Source organism: Pseudorca crassidens, chromosome 11 (genome assembly GCF_039906515.1).
Source record: "Pseudorca crassidens isolate mPseCra1 chromosome 11, mPseCra1.hap1, whole genome shotgun sequence".
Lineage (NCBI taxonomy): Eukaryota > Metazoa > Chordata > Mammalia > Artiodactyla > Delphinidae > Pseudorca > Pseudorca crassidens.
Window position 1 is genome coordinate 90,150,674 of NC_090306.1, and position 19,198 is coordinate 90,169,871.

The 19,198-nt window shown below is 47.5% G+C and overlaps 1 protein-coding gene across 1 annotated transcript in view; it reads right to left on the bottom strand.

The window, feature by feature from the left end:
• The window catches only part of NUAK1 (NUAK family kinase 1), a 68,618-nt gene that overhangs the window by 11,420 nt on the left and 38,000 nt on the right, over window positions 1–19,198 (bottom strand). The window contains exons 3-4 of the mRNA XM_067697825.1: window positions 11,624–11,775; window positions 8,977–9,042 (exon numbers count right to left, since the gene is read on the bottom strand). Coding sequence (XP_067553926.1) covers window positions 8,977–9,042; window positions 11,624–11,775 — 218 coding nt within the window. The remainder of the gene's footprint in view (window positions 1–8,976; window positions 9,043–11,623; window positions 11,776–19,198) is intronic.

Sequence of the window (19,198 nt, forward strand, 5' to 3'; positions counted from 1 at the left end):
CCCCTCATCTCTGTAACATCCACTGCTTAGCACCTGCCCTCACCCAAGAAACACCTGTCACCAGAATAGGCATTATATTTTGAAAAGCACAAGACAATTAGTAGATAATACAAAATAATAATAGTAAACTTAGTTACCACTTACAGAACAACCTCCAATTATCAGGCATGGTTCTAAGCACCTTACACTCTCTAATCCTATCTAAAATCCCATTCACACAACCATGTGAATGTATTTCATGCCACTGACATGGTACATTTAAAAGTGGTTAAAATGGTAAATTTTATGTTATGGATATTCTATCATAATTTTTTAAAGACCCACTTAACAGATGAGAAAACTGAGGTTTAGGAAAATTAGGTTATTCGTCTCAGGAGAGCTACCTAGCAAGCAACAATGTAAACCGAGTGTCTCTAAAGGTTCAAACCACTGCCCAGCGCTGCCCCTGGGTAATCTGCAAATCTCACCCAGTCTAAGCCAGCCGTCCACGCTGAGCCTCTGCGGACTTCTGCCCTTCCCCAAACTGATTTCCACTTGAAGCTTATAAATTGGATGAGTGATTCACACACAGCCCAGCTGAGGCTCTGTTTTGAAGGCAGCGCCCAGAAGAAGGCTACTTTGTAAAAGTCACCCCTGAATGAACGGAATGGCACTGAAAGCAGCTGGCGCACAACCGCCCTCAGAAAACGCAGTCTCGGGGCTCAGCTTGCACTTAATTGCCCTGAATTCCACTTTCTTATCAAGGACCCTGACTGGCTTGCAGGAAGTTGGTTGCAAGCTTTATGAAGTGTGCCCTGTCAATCAGGACAGGAAGGGACCAGCTGCAGCCCTGGAACATCCCGAGAAGTCGGCTAAGGCAGGACACAGCACTGTGAACGTCGGCGGCATCTGGGGCACTGCATGAGCTTCCAAACACAGGCGCACACGCACACACACGTGAGAGGCACCCGCCACCACCACGTGCAAAACCCCACATACACACCAGGAGCGCTCGAGTCTGGGCATCCCTGCTTTCTTTGTAGCCCTTCTGAGAAGTGTGTTTATGTTACGGCCCACTCCCATCCTCACAGACTAATGTTTATCAGCCTCTCCCAGTTAAACTGTCATTGTTGCTGACATAAGATTAATAGAAATCTAGATTAGTCCCTGTTCTTGGCACTTCAGTGGAAAAGAAATATTAACACACACACACACACACACACACACACACACACACACAGTTCTCCATCCTTGAGCCACTTAAACTTGGGCTGCAGCTCTAAGATTCCACGCCGTATGGAGCTTTTATCAACTATAAGACGGGAAATGGCCACTGTATAAAACTTCTCAAAGCCTCAATTTCCCATCTGTAAAATGGAGGTAGGAATAGTATCCAGCCCCACGGTGTCATAGTGAAAATTAAATGATGTAAAGTATGTGCCAATTACTATTTTAAGCATTTTACAAAGTTGGAGCTCAAATACATGTCCCACCTTTAAATCCAACTGGATAGCTTTATTAGCTTCACGATACTCAAAACAATACTGGTTTTCCATTGGAGGTAATTATGTAAGGTTTCTTTTTCAAATACACATGATTTCTTAAGTGAATTGCACTAAATAAAAGTATTAAAGTGAAATAGCACAGAAGATACTAGGAAAAGGCAAAATCCATGAAGAGAACAAAAGAAAAGACATTTGGGAAATTTGGGAAATAATGATTTTAAACATAATAAAACAAAAAGGAATCCCAGAAATGGTTCCAACCTGGAAGAGTCGTAAGCGGTGAACTAATCCTGCCCCTCGCTCTGTAAGTGAAGCAACTGAAGGTTGCTGAAGGTCACAGACAGAACAGCTACGTGAACATTGGGTTCTGTACGATTCTCTGTAACAGAACATCAGTTGTGTATCGAGGGTGACTCCACCAACGAGGCATCCAGCTTTGCTTTCAAAGTTGTATTTTGCCGACACGCTGGTAACCTTTGGAGAAAGGTAACCACTTTGCTGGTGATGGGCTGTTGCCCTGCCCCGTTCAGAACCACCCTCTGTCCTCACACTGGGCTATTCAGTTCAGCCTGGACTCTGAAAAGGATATCAACACTCATGTCCTTAATTTCTAGAGTTTTTGTTGTTTTCAAACCTTTCTACAGGTGTGCCCTGCTGGATGAAAATCAGAGTTATACAAAGTGGGAAGTGATTACTCACATTTCAAAAGAATTAACCTCACTACAACATGGATGAACTTTGAAGACATTATGCTAAGTGAAACAAACCAGACACAAACCGATAAATATTACAGAATTCCATTTATGTGAGGTACTTAGTGGAGTCAAGTTCATCAAGACAGAAGGTAGAAGGGCGGTTGCCAGGGGCTGGGGGAGGGGGGAATGGGGAGTTAGTGGTGAATGGGCACAGAGTGTCTGGTTGGGAAGATGCAAAAGTTCTGCAGATTCATGGTGGTGATGGTTGCACAACATGTGAACGTACTTAATGCCACTGGACCGAAAACCTAAAAATGGTAAGCTTTACGTTACATATATTTTACCACCATTTTTTTAAAAGGGGGTTAACCTCGGATCACTGTGAATAATCCCTGTGAGCTCACCCAGCTTGCTGATGACTAACCACTGGGAAAGGATGCTGATGTGGATGATAATAAAAGCAACGGTCTGACAGTCATTTGCAGTGTCTGACAGGAAGTGCACTGCACAGATCAGAGGTTGTGGAGCCAGAAGCACCTGGGGCTAACCCTGGACTTGGCACTGCTAGATCATGGGTGGGAACTGCCACCAATTTCCTCGTCGGCAAAATGGGAATAATAATAGAAGCCACCTCTAAAGCTGTTCTGAGGATTGAAGACACGCACGTAAAGCCCCTGGAAGAGCCCTGGTACTGGCTGACTCTATGAACTACAGCCGTTAGGATAACGATAGTGGTTGGTCTAGTTAACAATTGTTTGCGCAGAGCCAATGCCCACCGAAGACAAAAGAGAAATGACTATCATTCATTTCCGAAATAAGCACGTCCAGCATGAAAGGCTGTACCGCACGACAGGAGAAGTAAGGGATGCTGGGTGTGAGTTCAGATCCTGGCCTCGCCTTCTACCGGCTGGACCAGCAACATCAGCACCAGCTGGGAGCCCCACCCCAGACCTACTGAGTCAGCATCTGCATTGTCACACGGTCCCCAGGGGATTCGCTGCACGTCAGTCACTCTGAACCTGTGTTCCTTCAACTGTAAAATGGGGGCGGGGGTGATGATTATAATGTAACCTACCTCACAGGGCAGATACGAAATCAAATGAATTGATAGATGGAACGTGCCTTAACCCACGCCTTACACATGGTGGGCCTTCGGTCAATGTTAAGCGATCACTACTTTCACCTGAGTCTCAGTTTCCTTTGTTGGAAAAGGGAATTGCAATAGCCTCGACCACACGGTGTTGTGAAAAGCAAAATCAGATTAAATGAGATAATAATAATAACAGCAGCATTGCTACATGCCAGTCATTGTTCTGTGAGCACTACGTATATTAAAACCTAACAACCCAATGAGCAGGGTTCCGCTGTTATCTCCATTTTGCAGATGAGGAAGCTGAGGCCCAGGGCAGGAAAGCGGCTGGCCTGAGGTGTGGGTGAAGAGCTGCACTGGCTGTAAAGCTCCACATTAAGGGGATTTAGTGTTCTCGGGTGGCTGAGGAGGAGACGGGCTTTCTGTGTCACTCTCCAGAAAGACACACTCCATAGCTCTGTCGGGCCCTGGAGTTCATTGCTGTGGCTTTCCCGTGACAGCCTCGCTCAGGTCGTCAGGAAGTGAAGGTACGGAGTGAAATGGTGAGCAAAAGTGAGTGGGGTCAGCTTGTATCGTCAGATCTAAGGTTACACCTCCTCTCGAGAGAGATGGGAAATAACGGATCCCAAGCCATCTGGGGAAACTCTTCACTGAGGTACCTCCAAGAAGCAGCCTCTCAGGGGACGCGAACACACAATCACCCAGCTCATTCGACCCTGGCAGCCCCGCATGGCTACTCTGGCCACAGTGACTCAGGCAACCTGGCCATGGCCACCATCAGCACTTGGAGAGTCTCCCCCAGGGACAGCTGTCTGCAGGCTGCCTATATACAAGGTAAGGCCAGCTGAAGCAAGGATGAAAAAAGTGGCCTCCCCTTGTGAGTGTGAGGATGCTCTGTTGGATTTAGGGCAAATCTGGGTGGGTGTAGTAGAGAATTTATCAGGTGCCCGGTCTTTGAAGTCAAATAACCTTAGGTTTGTAAGGCAACCCCATTGCTTATTAGCTGCAGGAGCTTCCTCATCTGTAAAATGGGGGTAATCAGACCCACCCCAGTGGAGATATTCTGAGAACCAAATGAAATAAGGCGTGTGGAAGGTCTGCCACAGGGTTCTGGCTTCTAGCAGGGGCTCCAAAAAGGTTACTTTCCTTGTCTAGCCTCCATGCCCTGCCCTGCTCCTGTGCTTGCTGCTCCTTCCCCTTGGAAGCCCATCATCACATCCCTTTCTATCAAACTCCTAGCCATCCTTCAAAACCCAGTTCAATCGCCACTGCCTCGGCAAAAGCTTTCTGATCTGCCCATAGTTCAGACCCACCACTTCCTCCTCAGCACTTCCACGACAGATTACAAAGGGACTATGAGGCACACAGCAGAGTCACCTGGGCCTAAGAGATGAGGATCAGGGAAGGCTTCCTGGAAGAAGAGGACTTCAAGCTGAAACTCTAAGGAGGGGTAGGAAAAGAGCAGTAGGAAGAGCATTTCAGGCAGAGGCAACTGTGTGTGCAAAGGCCAAAAAGTCTAGTGGATTTGAGGAGTTGTGTCCTAGGCAAGGGAGCTTCTCTGACTGCCCCCCACCCCCCACCCCCTATAGCTCAAATAACACCTGTCATTCCCCATACTCATCCCGCATGGATTTTCATCACCTCCAGAGAATTACACTACGTATTTGTTTATTGCTTGTGTCCCCAACTGGAATTCTAAGTCCATTAGGACAGGTACCTTACCCTCCTCATTCACCTCTGTATCCTTCTCACGGCTCATTATTACTGCTGGTTTAACAACAGCTAGATTCTGAGCTCCAAGAAGACAAGTACCTGGCCATCTGGTTCACTATTAAATTCCCAGCATCCAGCACCATGCCAGGTACACCGTAGGAACTCAGTAAATATTTGTGGTCAAATAAATAGTGCTCACGGGAGGTATTCAATTTGCTGAATGGATAAGTGCAGGAATGGAAGAGTGAATGCAGGCATTCATGGATATGTATGTATACACGCACATACACATAAGTGGACAAATGAACAAACAGATGAATGGATTCATTAATGCATGACTGCAGCATCCTCACATTCATATAGTCAAAGCCCAGAGGCCTGTACCCTGAGCTGCCCTTCTTGGCCTTGTTAAGCCTCGGGGTTTCCATCTTGACTTAGCCCTGGCCATTCAAAGCTGCTCTTCTTATCCACAGCAGCAGGCATTTCCATTGTCATCAGGGGCAACGGGCCATTTCCCCTATGTCCCTCTACTCTGAGCCCTGGGAGCTCACCAAATTCCCAGCCCTCTTTGTGGAGGTCTGCTGACCCTGGTGCCTGGCCCTCTTCTCATTGTCAGGCACTTCTACAGGAGCTGTCTATGGGAATTGTCAGCATTCCATTCTCCCAGAGAGTGGGATGTGAATCTGGCCCATTTTTATTAATTGCAAATTAATGCTGTGCTGGGTGTCTATTTTAGTAGACATGCTTCTCCGCAAAGTACGAAATGCAACCCAAAGAAGCACATTGCTCTCATTCTTTCTGCCGACCGACTGTGTGAATATTTTTAGAAGCCACACCCTCGCGCAGTGGCCAGAAAAATAATTCCCAGTGCCAGATGCGCTCTTTGCAAATCAACATCAGGCAGGGAAGGGGAGAGGAACAAGAGCCATGGCTCACACCAAAACTGCAGCGACAAGTTTCAACCAGTAGCATTTTTATAGGTCTTCTGGGCAAAAGCCCTCCACCCTCGAGATACGCAACATGGACCCACATTTTGAGAAGCACCTCACTGCTCATACTCTGCTGGTTGGTAACAGGCCTTCAGGGTCAGTGGTCCCCCGGTGCAGACACTGATGACATGGACTCTCTTGAGCATGGAGGCCAGCTTGTGGCCATGTGTCTGCCTGCCTTTGCTACGAGTGCCCTTTCTAAATATGTTTCCAGCAAAATGCTGAGTCAGGAAGAGTTGAGCATATGCAGCCGGAAGACAGATCAACAGCAGCTGAAACACATTTTCAAAAACCTTGGAAGTGGGTGTAAGACGATATAAAGAGAATCTGCCTGGAAGTCAAACATGTGAGTTCTAACCCTGGCTGTCACCCCTTCACTCCAGAATCGAATAGCTTAGAGTACCGACTTACGGCGGCGTGTGACAAGCATTGCGCCGCATTCCAAGGAAACGAAGACACAATGACATACTGATTCATTGTGTGCGACCTTGCGCAGGCACATCACTTAGACTTTCTGGGCCATAATCATGAAAACAAGGGGTTGGAAAATGACCCTCAAGGTTCTTTCAAGCTCTAGGATTCTCAGATCCTCGTAGGATTCCTTGAACAAGCAGAAGGAAGGAACAGCGTCAGAGAAAGGGGAGGTTTTTGCGCGCGCGTGTGTGTGTGTGTGTGTGTTTTACCTTGGTAAACGCCAGGAGTAGACATTCTTAAGGATTCAGAATCCTAAGGAAAAAGGACCCAACCTTACTTTTTATAATGTTCTATGTATCTGTTATTTCCCTACCTAATGGTTAGGGACCCCAGGATGAAGGACTTGGTCCTGGGAGCTGGGAGGCCCCCATCATTGCTCTTGTGCTTTATGCAAATGAGCCGTTCTCCCAGGCTCCTGCCCATTGTTCCCCGCACAATTGCTTTCAGAATGGTGACCATTCTTCTCTTCCATCGGGGAATTCTATGACTCCGTAGGAAGCTATGTGCCTTATCACTTCTGGGACTACATCATGGGACCATGAGGTCAAGCTGTACCACAGAACCCGATCCCCAAGTGACAGGCTCACATTCCAGGCCTTGTAAAGACCACATTTCGTCTTGAGAGCTCAGGGGCAGGTGGCAGGAAGACTCTGCAGAGAAAGTTACCAGGGTGGATGACACAAACCCTTAGAATGTGCCCCTCAGACCAGAACCCAATTCTCTAGCCGTGGCCTGACCACCGCGCCCCAGCACCTTCAGAGAGCTCACTTCCTGTTCAGTGCCCTCCGCAAATGGCCAGCCTTGTCAGCTGGGGCCTTGGATATTAATAGGTGAGTGCTAAGTGCTTTGGCCACATATTGTCTAAAATCCTCACGTTTGTCACTGACTGTCCAGGGCTGGCATCCTTACTAGACAGATGTGGAAACTGAGGCTTAGATATGTGAATAATTAATCTAAAACACTGCCGTTAGTAAGGGGCAGGGTTGCACTGCAAACCCAGGCCACGCAACTCCAAAGCCACCGCTCTTAACCTTGACTCACTGCACTGTGCTTAGACAAAGCCAGAGGCAGAGCATCTTGTTCAGTCCTCAAAACAAGCCCGTGGGCATTACCCTCTCCCCATTTTATGGCTGAGGAAACAGGGTTTTAAGTGGCTCTCGCGATGTCAAACAGCTAGTAAACCACACAGGACGGAATTTTCTAACTCTGCAGCCACTGCTCCTTCTGGAATAATCCAACCACTTTGCCAGAAACAGAGAGACCCTGAGATTTCACTTCCTGTTCCTAGAAAGACTAATTTGACCGACTGTTTCCTCCTTATTCTGTGGGCTACGGAGAAATATGTGATCACGGTCAACCTCTCACAAAAAAACAAGAGGTCACCCGGATGTGGCTTCCAGGGGCCTCTCAAAGGACGATGGTGACTAATGGTTGCCACCGTGATCTGCAACGAGAATGCAAACACCAAAGCAACTCCAACCGTCCCAGCAAGGAAACAGCCTCCCTGTGATGCACTCCCTCAACGGAAAGCAACAACAACAAAAAAAGGGGATGATGCAAGGTCACTCCCATGCTTGGTCCAGGGACCAGGGATGAGGCACTAACGTCACCGGCGGCCAATGAGAGGGACCCCTGGTGCTGGGAGTACTAAGGCCATTTCATAATGAAACCCATGCGGCAAGCTCCAGTTTATTTTGAAACCGTATTTGCTTACTTTGCAGCCATGATCAAAAGGCCATTCGGAGTGCTCTGCAGGGGGCACTTGAACCCTGTCGGCCAGGAGAGCTTTCTCTAGCTCCGTCAGCAGCCCGCATTAATACTCCCCGTGAGAGTCAACCCCATCACTTGCTGGCATGTTCTTTCCCAAAAGCCACCACCGCCACCATTTCAGTCGGCTTCCCAGTTCCACAGCTGGCGGGGGGCGGGTGAGGAGACAGGGGGTGGAAGTGACAGAGAAGTGGCAGGGACAGATAATAAATTGCGGGCCTGCGGGCAAATTCCAGCAGAATGGTTCAAACTTGGGCTCAGTGGGTCAGAGAGACAGGGGCTCAAACCCCAACTCCACTACCTACCACTGTGTTATCTCAGGAAAGTTACTTAACGTCTCTGTGCCTCAGTTTCCCTATCTGTGAAATGATGTAAATAACAGTATCTATCTCGTGATTGCTGTGAAGATTGAATTTAAGTGATATCGGGCAAAGATGCTATGAAACACAAACGCACTAGGTTATTGTTGTTAAGTATTTTGATGGTGCTAATTACAGACTATGAGCTTCCCGAGGACAGGGACTGTATTCTAGTCAAATTTTAGGACAATGTCTGGCATGTAGTTGGAGATCGATAAATGCTTGTTGAGTGAATTCAACCACTGGAACTGAACTGAGGGCTCAAACACAGTGATTCTCCCCACCCGCCTGCCGGGAAGGAAGTGGCCGCCTTATTCGTAGGCTGCAGCTTGGAGCAGAGTGTAAGCCTTCAACCAGCTGTAATCCCCAGGTCTGGCATATCAATCAATGAGGCAAGAGCTTTACCTTAATATTACAGTTGTCATCGAGCAGTATATTTTCCAGCTTCAAGTCCCGGTGGACCACACCATTCTGAAATGAGAAGACAGGCAGGGAATTGAATGGGAGCAGTTGGGATGAGAGAGAAAGTGGGAGAGGGGGAGGAAGAAGGAGAGTGAGCAAAGGGAAATCTTTGACAGATTAAAGAAATGCGTCAGCGCCGGTGGTCTTCACCCCCATCCTTCAGGGCCTCTCTCACTGTCATGAAGCTCCCTGCCAGCGACCAGCACAGCACCAGCGACAGGAGAGCATTAGTCACTTGCTGTGTGGTTAAGGGAAAAATGACAGGAATCCATTCTCCCCCAGAGCCTGTAAAACAGCGGGGGGGATTCTTTGTCGGAATGTAATTCCACTGTGTGAAAGCCGTATAGTCCCAGGCAGTGGCAAACATTGTCTGTCTGTGATGCGATTCCCAGGGAAGCAGCAGATTTCTCTGCTGGGGACTCAGAATGTGGGGCTCACAGACCTTGCTTGTCTTGTCTGTCTACCTGTCTCCCCAGTGCCTGGCTCAATCTGTTCTGACCCAGGAAACCATGCAGATCTGTCCTGAGGATAACAGAAGCATTCCCAAGGGTTATTTCCTAAGCAGCTGGAGGCAAGGTTCCTCTCTGCTGGGCAAGACTCAGTGTGGAGTGAACGGTGAAGGTGGGAGAGGCCACTGAGACCAAAGCAAGCTGCCGCCATACGGTGGGACCTTTCCATGCAAGCAAATGCTGGCAAAGTTGGCAGAGGAGCCCAGTGACAAGCAGGCAGACAGCCAGCTGAATGGTGAAAAGAAGTCCTTAACCACCAGGCTGTTGGTCTATACAGCAGTAACAACTGTCCTGCTCAATTCTTTTCAAAACCCAGTGATCTTTTAAGGGGATGGGCGAGCAGGGGAAGAGGAACTGAAAGAACCAGCTATTGGGGCTGGGAGGACGTTTTTAACATCATTCAGCATAAAGGACCTTGGCAAGTGAAGCTGCCCTTTCAAGAAAACCAACTGGCTAGGAATTCTTTGTCTTCCATTCAGGATTTCTTTAGTTCAGAATCTGCATGTTCACAGCTAGTACTTTATTGCTTATTTTCCTTTCTATTTGACAGTTCCTAGTATCTCTAAAGACACTTGAGACTGGAGAGGTGAAAACATGTATTTCTACCACTCTTTCTAACCCAAACCTTCAGGGATTCAGAAATGCACAAACCAGGGCTCCTGGAGGAAAGATACGGAATGCAAGGTAGCTGATTTTGTTTAATTTTAAATATTGGGAGTAGTTTGGTTTACACTGTTGCATTCCCAGTTTTCGTAAGATGGAATGAGCATACTAAAGCCCCATTCATACAAAAGCCAAGTTTCACACACTTCAAATAGTGAAAACAGGATCTGTGGTGCTTTATGATGACGCCTGATGATAAAATACAAAACACTGTGCGATCTGAATCATCAGTGCCTTTTGAGTCAACAGAGAGAAGTTAAATAATGTCCACACGGGTGAAGGGTTTTAGATTGTAAGTAATTAGAAGATGATCATTCCAGAGTTGTTCTCAGTTAACCAGCGTATTTAACAAACCAGAAGGCCCCGTGCTACAATCATTCAAATGAAGAAGCTGACTCTATTTTGGATGGCATGTTGGGTTCAAGTCACTACTGTCCTCAAAGTGAAGGACTGTTCCAGGTGTGCAAAGTATGAATGGGATGGAAATCAGGACTAAAATGATAAATAATAATTTGTTGAAGTATGGCTTGGAACTATCTGTGTACTTCATTCCCTTCTCCAGAGACCAAGGGTAGCTAAACTGGCTGGATTAAGAGCACATCCCATTAGTTGTGTTGCAATAAAATTGTACATGTGTGTATGTAACCTCTGTGGATATAACCTACGCAAGGAAAAGAAACCAGGGCATAGAAAGGTTCGGAACCTATGGCCCGCTAATTGCACTTCTGGAATTTCTCTTAAGTAAATTATTCAAATGAGAGGAAAAAGGTTAATGTATAAAGACGTCAATCGCTATTTCTAATAACCAGAAATTAGAACCAGCCTAAGTGTCCAACAATCACAATCATTCCAGAGACTTTTCAGTAACAGGAAAATGTTTAGATTAAAATCCTAAGTGAAAAAGCAAGACAGAAATGTAAAAATACATGCAGTGTGTACCACATTGATTGCATATGGATTGCATCCTGGAAGGGAGAAAGGTCACTGGTGTAAAACTGGCGAAATCCGAGTAAAATCTGGAGTTTTGTTAATAGCAATAAATGAATGTGGGTGTCTCCATTTTAGCAAGTGTCCTACAATCCTGTAAGATGTTAGCATTAGGGTAAACTGACTGAGAGGTGCATGGGAACTCTCTGTACTATCTCGGAAACTCTGCTGTAAATCTAAAATGATTCAAAATTAAAATTTTGAATGAAAAATAGATGTGAGGAGCAGGGGGAATAAGATTGGAAAACAACAAACAAAAATGTCAATAGTGGGTTATCCCTGGATTCTGGGTGACGGTGATTTTCTTCTTTCTGGTTTATGAATTCTCCATACATACTACTATGAACAGATGTCACCTTCATAATATGAACAGAATCACGTGATGCCATGAAAGCCGTCTGTGAGCAAAGCTGTGGTAGGGCCGGCCGTACCTTGTGACAATGGTGCACGGCGGAGACGATCTGCCGGAAGAAGTGTCTGGTCTCCCTCTCGCTAAGGCGCCGCCGCTCGCTGATGTAGTCATACAGCTCCCCTTTGCTGGCGTACTCCATGATGATCACAATCTTATCTTTGTTCTCGAACACTGCGGGAGGAACGGCGATACACAAACACCCTGTTTAACTGACAAGCTCGCTAATAACTACAGACCGTGCGAGAGGGGACAACAGAGATGTCGCTGGACAAACAAATCAGTCCACAGCGTCACGAGGAGATGGGCAAGTTTCCCAGCCAGGTGGGCAATGACACCATCGCTGCTGTTACTGGACTTGCGTCTGTAATATCACGGGGAATGTGCCTCTCTCTTCTGAGGACCCCACTACTCCCTTTACCAGGTTCATTTCCCACAAGAGCCTCCCCCCAGAACTGCCTCCCTGTAGATGGGGAACAACAAACACGACTACCATTTATTAACCATTTGATAGGGACCAGCTACCCAGACCCCAAAACGGGTGGCGAAACTTGTCGTCTCTTTGCTCAAAACCTTCCAGACTTTCCATTTCACTCAAAATAAAACCCGAAGTTCCAAATGTGGCCACCAGGTCCTACACGCCCTGGACCCCTTTTAGCCCTCTTACATTTATTCTGTCTGCCTCACTAGCATTTATTCTGTCTGCCTCACTAGCATCTAAATGAGGGTTGGTTTATTTCATTCACTGACGTACCCCCAGCACTCAATGCCTTTTGGCAAAGGGGCTCAATTCATATTTATTCAATGAGGGAATTCAAAACCTCACAAATGCATTCTGGACCATTCTACTAAATAACTACATGGCACTCAATGCTTCTCTCTCCCCCAACCTGATATTCGCTAGCAGTAATGCTCAAACTCTGCTTGACTGAGTCCTAGGAGTTCCAGGCAGATGCCCCTGGGGGTAGGTCAGGGGAGATCATGAAGGACAGGCTCTAGGTCCTCAGCTCCACCCCAGCCGAAGCCACTCCACTGCTATCTGCTTTATAGTTGGGGCTTTACCAAAAGACATCCTTTGAGCAAAGACAAAATAAGAATTGTGTTGAAATCCATCCTTCCAAGGGATGTGGTATAAAAACGTTGGTAGGGTACCCAAGACCCTCCTTCCCTGAAGGACCCCTGCCTACCTCCCTCCATCTCGTCGGCTTCTTCCACTGCCTGTCAGGCCCCCTATGCCCACTGATGCCAGACTGTTCACTGCTTCTCCCAATCACACACAAACACACTGCTGTTTCCCACCTCCATGCTCTGCCCTCTGCCTTTACTCCCACCTGTCTTACCTGCCAGGGACACTCCAACTCATCAGTCAAGGATGAGCTCAAATCTGATGCCCATGTTGCCTCCCTTCTACTTCTCATAACGGATACTTGCAACACAGCACTTTCGAACTGTGTGGATATATTTGCTGATTTACATATTTATTTCCTCTGCCGGGACTGTGAGCCTGGACTTGGAGAGGTAAAAACTGTAGTTTTGGAATCAGACACTCCTAAGTAGATTCCTAGACCTCCCTCTTACTTGCTGTGTGACTCTGGGGAAATCGCGTACCCTCTCTGTGCCTCACACTTTAGTCAATGGTAAAATGTGAATAATATCAGTAAGTACTCCCTAGAATTGTTGGGAGGGTTTATTGATATCAGGTATGTGAAATGCTTACAACGGGGCTTGTACTTATGGCATACACTCAATAATGTTAGTTATTATTGTTGGTATCACTACTATGGGACCCCAGGGCCTAGCACTGAGCCAGACACACTCGATGAACTGGAACGTGCTCTCAGCCTGGGTCCCCTGTCCTCCCATACCTTGTCACTGGCTGCTAGAAGCTCAGGCTCCTCCAGTTCCTTTTTGGCTCCTTCAAGTCAAGCCAAACCTCTCTAATAAAACGAAGCGGGGGCTTCCCTGGTGGCGCAGTGGTTGAGAGTCCGCCTGCCGATGCAGGGGACACGGGTTCGTGCCCTGGTCCGGCAAGATCCCACATGCCGCGGAGTGGCAAGGCCCGTGAGCCATGGCCACTGAGCCTGCGCGTCCGGAGCCTGTGCTCCGCAACGGGAGAGGCCACGACAGTGAGAGGCCCGCGTACCGCAAAGAAAACAAAAACAAAATTGGCTGCTCCCGCATCTGCTGGCCTCGGTGTGCCCTGCAGCTTTGGCTCTTGCCAGGAATTTCAGCCTGTTGTGCGCTTTTCATTAACAATAAACTTTGGAAACTGGAAAAGCTGCCTCAAGATGCATGGCTCAGCCTCTAAAAATGATAAGAGTGACAGGTCCTGGAGAGGGCAGTGGGTTTTCTAATTTTAAAAACCAGTGGGGTCAGGGCGGAGGAGGAAGAGGGAAAGTACTTCGACAGGGAAATAAACACGGAGCCTCACGCCCCCAAAGAGTCTGATGCATCCTTGCAGGAGGTCAAAGCCACTGGCCCCTTCAGTGACCCTCAGAAGGTGTGGGTCACCGGCTGCACGCAGACCAAAGGACTGTTTCAGTGACCAGATGTATCCCTTTCCAACCGGCTAACTTGGTATCAAGGAGATATAAACACAATTCAGTTCGACACAGTTCAATATGTCCAATGTTTTACTAAACAGCCTCCATCAGTAACTCCTTCTGGTCCTACCTCTAAAATAGAGCCTGATCCTGTCCACCTGTCTCACGTCCCCGGCCACCCCCTTCTGAATGCTCTCCCCTCTGTTCACTCTTGCCTCTTTGCTGGCTGCATTTGGAGGGGGTGCTGGGGAACAGTTCCCAATGCATGTTTCATGGAACACTAGTCCCACAAGACATTCTGGAGGAAAAGAAGGGTTCCATGGTAAAACATAGGTAAAATATTTGGAAAATGCTAATACTTGTTCACCCCTTGGAGAACCTAGTTTCTTTAACTCTGAGTTTTGCAGGGCGATTTGGCCACTGCAGTACTCCTACTGAACTAACTGGGAGCCAGTTTGGGAAACAATGGATGAACGAGGCGATAGCCTCACTGTTGCTGGTAGGGCTGGTGGGCAGCCGGGCGAGAGAACTGTCCACGGGGCCAGGCCTGGCTCTGAGATCCCACCCCTCAGTCCTCCAGCAGGAAGCAGCTGGAGTCAAGGCCCTGGTTGCAGCCCTACATTTCTAGACTTGGGGCATCAGTGATTCATCCAGGAGGCTATGTGGTATTATACATGAAGCTCCCTGAGCCCTTCCTAATAACAGCAGCATTTACTGAAGGCCTACTATGTGCAGGCACTGTACCCATGGCATTTTGCACGCATTATTTCATATGGCTTCGGTCCTATGAGTATCTCTGTTCTACAGATGAGAAAGCCCGGGTACAGCAAGGTTAATAACTGCCACGGCCACAAAGCAAGCTCGAGGCCTGGGCCCACGGTCTGATGGCACACTCCACCCTCTTAGCCCCTATACTGCTATCCATATACATCAACCACTCTGAACCTCAGTCTCTTCATCAGTCAGATGAGGCTAACAACTTCCTCACACGGTAATGGGGGATTCAGTGAGCTCATGGGCCTAGCACCCTGAGCACGGTGCCCTGGCCACTGCTCAGTCAATGGGAGCTATTCTCATAATTACTTCATCTGCCTCTTAGGCAGCTCTGGCAAACAAAACCCTATGACTTTCCTCTCCCGGCCGGCATCACTCTTTAAAACATGCTGTGGCTCCGCAGAATCACAGGATTTTCGAGCAGGAAGAACCTTAGAGATCAGCTATTATTTTTCCAGAATAGCCCAGGATTTATAATGTATAACAGCAAGGCCTTGGGAATTCGTCCTGAAGAATGACCGGCTTCCGCACCCCTGGCCCACGACTCCTTGCCCGCGGTGAGGTCCCTATCCGCCAGGTGACAGGAACACTCACAGCCATTCTTCTGGCAAAAAGGGCTGCTTCCCTTGGGTACTTTTACAACTGGTTATTTATAAGCCCAGAAATCTTGTCTGTGTTTTTGTTATTAGTCACTAAGCAAAAGCTTATTTTCCACCAGTTGGGAAGGGTTTCCTTTCTGAAAAATGAAAGCCTGTGTCTCTTGGCCAGACAGTTCTACCCAGAAGCCCGGTGGCTCCAGGATGGTAGGGAAAACTATGGCCCTTGACATGCCAAGCCTACCAGGAAAATTAAACCCCTGAATAGAAACTGAGCTCAACTTGAGTCAGCCCGCAGCGCAGGGGCCAGGTCCGTGTGGTGCAGACCCAGGTTTCTAGAAGAGCCACAAAAACTTTACAAAGCACCCATGACGTGCATGGCGCTGGGGATACTGGAAGAAATCTTTACCAGGGTGAGAAGCGGAGGAAAGGTCAGCCCGGCAGAAGGAGCAACATGAGTGAAGGGGGGAACAGGAGCGCCGTAAGCGGGAACCCCAGAGGGGACAGGTGCCAGGGACTAAGACAAGAGAAAGAAGCAACAGACTATGAATGAAACACAGAGGCCTTGAAGGCCCCCAAGGGGCTTGACAGACACGCAACCAAACATCGCCAAGAACAATAAACATATGGAACAAGGGACAGGGTGGCAGCCAGGATCCTGGACCCATGAAAGAGTGCAGGGCTCACATCACCCCAAGAGCCTCCCCAGTCAGTGATCTCTCCTCTCCTGGAAGGCTGATTCATAATCACCGTAGTTAACACTTACTGAGCAACTACTGCATGCCATGGATTGTCACATCCAATACTAACGATCCTATGAGACATTAATATCACCCCTACTTCCTAAATAGAGGACCAGCGCTCAGATCTAGAAACAATGTGGCCAGCGCCCCCCCGCACGTCCTCTTCGGTCACTAACCATCGCCCCTAGGATATGTATATAAGCCAGTATCATAGATTCGTTTTGGACTTTGAGTTTTCTAAAAATGGAAGCATACAGTATATGCTTTCGCGTCTGGCTTCATTCATTCAATATTATATTTGTAAGAATAATCCATGCCATTCCATGTAGTCAGAGATCGTCCATCCTCGTTGCTGTAGAGTACTCCAATTTGTGTGTCATGCTAACTTATCCATTCTACTGGTGAGAGACATTTGGGTTGTTTCCAGGTGAGGGTCATTACGAATCATGCTGCTATGAACATTCTTGTGTGTGTCTTTTGATGCTCCTCTGTATGCATGTCTGTTGGGCAGATAACCAGTAAGGATCTGATCCCAAATGTGGCTGACTTGAAAGCTTATATTCTCGCCATGACTCCCCACCACTTTCCTCCATCATAGGTTTGCTCTCCTTGCCTAATACTCAGTAAAGATTCTCCTTCATTAAGGAGAACCGACATCACTCCCTTTTCTGACAATGCTTGTTTATCAGCCTATCTGAAGCATTTACCTAAACATTTTGCTATGTGTTAAAGGAGATACAAATGTAGCATAAGACGGTCTTTGTTCTCAAGGATTGCTATCTAGTTGTATAAAACTAGTACTTATAAAATAAATCAAATGCTAACCCGTGGGATATAGACTTTAAGTCCCCAGATGAGCAGCGAGAACGATGGGTGAGGCAGCCTGAGTGGGCCTGAGGAGATTCCTAGAGAAAACAGGCGTGGAACTCTCCTTTTGCTTCTACTGTTCCGCAGAAGGGCCTTCTTCCCGGATACCCACTTGAATTATTCTTCTTGTTTTCTGTTTATTTTCCATTTCAAGGGACAGTGGGAATTGGCTGCTATATAGTAACAGCTACTTCTCCCAATTAATTCTGAATTTCGTCAGATGTTCAGTTTGACAGTCCAGTTCTGCCTTCTGATTGTCTGGCTTTCACAACCACGCTAATTACCCAACTCCTAACCATTCCCTCCCTTGGGGTTAATAACACAACTTGTATAACTTGAGAAAATGCATACGATAAAAACAGTGGCCTGGCCTGGGAGAGACGCCGATGAGTGAGGAGATCTTGAAATTTCAACCATCCACTGGTCATTTAGAGCCAAATACGAGGCCATGTAGGAAGAAAATGGGCTTGGGGAGGGAGAGGGTGAGAATCAATCAACAGGACGTTCCATGAGAAGCAGGTTATGAAAAATGGAGGCTCTCTTTCTGCTTAACATGCAACCTCAAGAGAGGAAGACTCGTCTGTTGGTTTTAAGTGAAAGGCCAAGAGCCTACGATGGACCAGTCTGAATTCTCTTCATGCCTTTGCCTTCCATCGACTCCATCTCCTAAATCACTTCTAAGGCCATTCGCTCCATGGCAGGGCCTCCTCACATTAGCAGCATTTTTATTCCTTTCCTAAGCCCTCAGATAGAAGCACCATTCCACTCCTCAGGGTGCTCTCTTATTAAAGTTCAGGAGGATCCTCCCAGAAAGTCATTTTCTTTTTCATTTCAGAAATGGAGTGATCTTTCCTTGGCAAGAACTGTCTGCAGCCTAGTTGGGTCATTTAGTCAATACAAGATTCATACTTTAAGAGTTCCCTCCCCAGAACTAAACTTCAGACACCTCATGGGCTTAGACCTTCATAAAATGGTCCTCTAATCCCTTAAGTCTGAAAGCCCAGGGCAGTGAGAGTGAGAAAATTAACCTAGACTGGCAGCTCTCCCATCATCAGTGAGTTGGTCAGAGTTGACCCAATGTGCTTCCTGGTTTGGACAATGAAAGGCTCTTTAGTTCACGCATTGTCTTTTCTTAAACCACAACTCTTTCTGGATGTCGGTTGGCATGCCCCGGGAGAACCAGAGTCAAGAAGGCCACCCATTGCCAGCAGTGGACTCCACAGAAGGCAGACGAAATGAAAGAAAGTGTATAAGCTGCCCGAGGAAGAGCAGATGAAAAAGGCTGGCCAAGTACCATTTATTAGTGCTATCTGGGGAGACCAATAGCAAACCCTAGGAGGGCAGGGGACATGACCAGGATAGAGGGGCTGTGTGGGAGAAGGAATCAGGGCGCCATGTAGGACCAACCACTGGACTCCACCCTCCTCCACAGTGAACTTCTGGAAAAAAGCATGCTCCCCCAATTTGCACAGTGAAGGGACAGAAATCCCACCCTCTGTGAAAACAGCCTTAGTCTCCCTCTCCTGAGAATCCCCACAGGTGGCTCTGTTATATGGTTTCACCCCACCCTTATCACTTAGGGTGGAAAAGACAAACTTGTGGGCATCACACCTCTGGCTCTAGCCACTGCCTGACCCTGAGGTATGGCTCAGGACCATCTTGTCAACCCTAAATTCTAGTCTGCTTCGTTGGGCAACAGAGTGCAGAGCTTAAGAGCTTGACTCCCGAAGCCAGGCGACCTGGGTGCAAATCCAGGTCCTGCCATTTACCCATCTGAGTGACCCTGGCAAGTTACTTAACCTTTCTGTTGCCTCAGTTTCTTCATCTGTTAAAATGAAGCTTCTATCCTCCTTGTGAGGATTACCCCAGCACGCAGCAGTAAGCAGACATGTAAGTGTCAGCTGTTATTATCAGGCAGCAAATCTTAGTTTAAGAAAGAAGAACAAACAAAGACATGCCTGGCTCAAATCCAGGATTATTATGGATCTGCATTGGCAGAATCCACACTTGCGATTGCATTTGTGCCCTTGAGGGATGGGAGAGGGGTAGGAGAACAGAGGAAAGAGTGAACTAA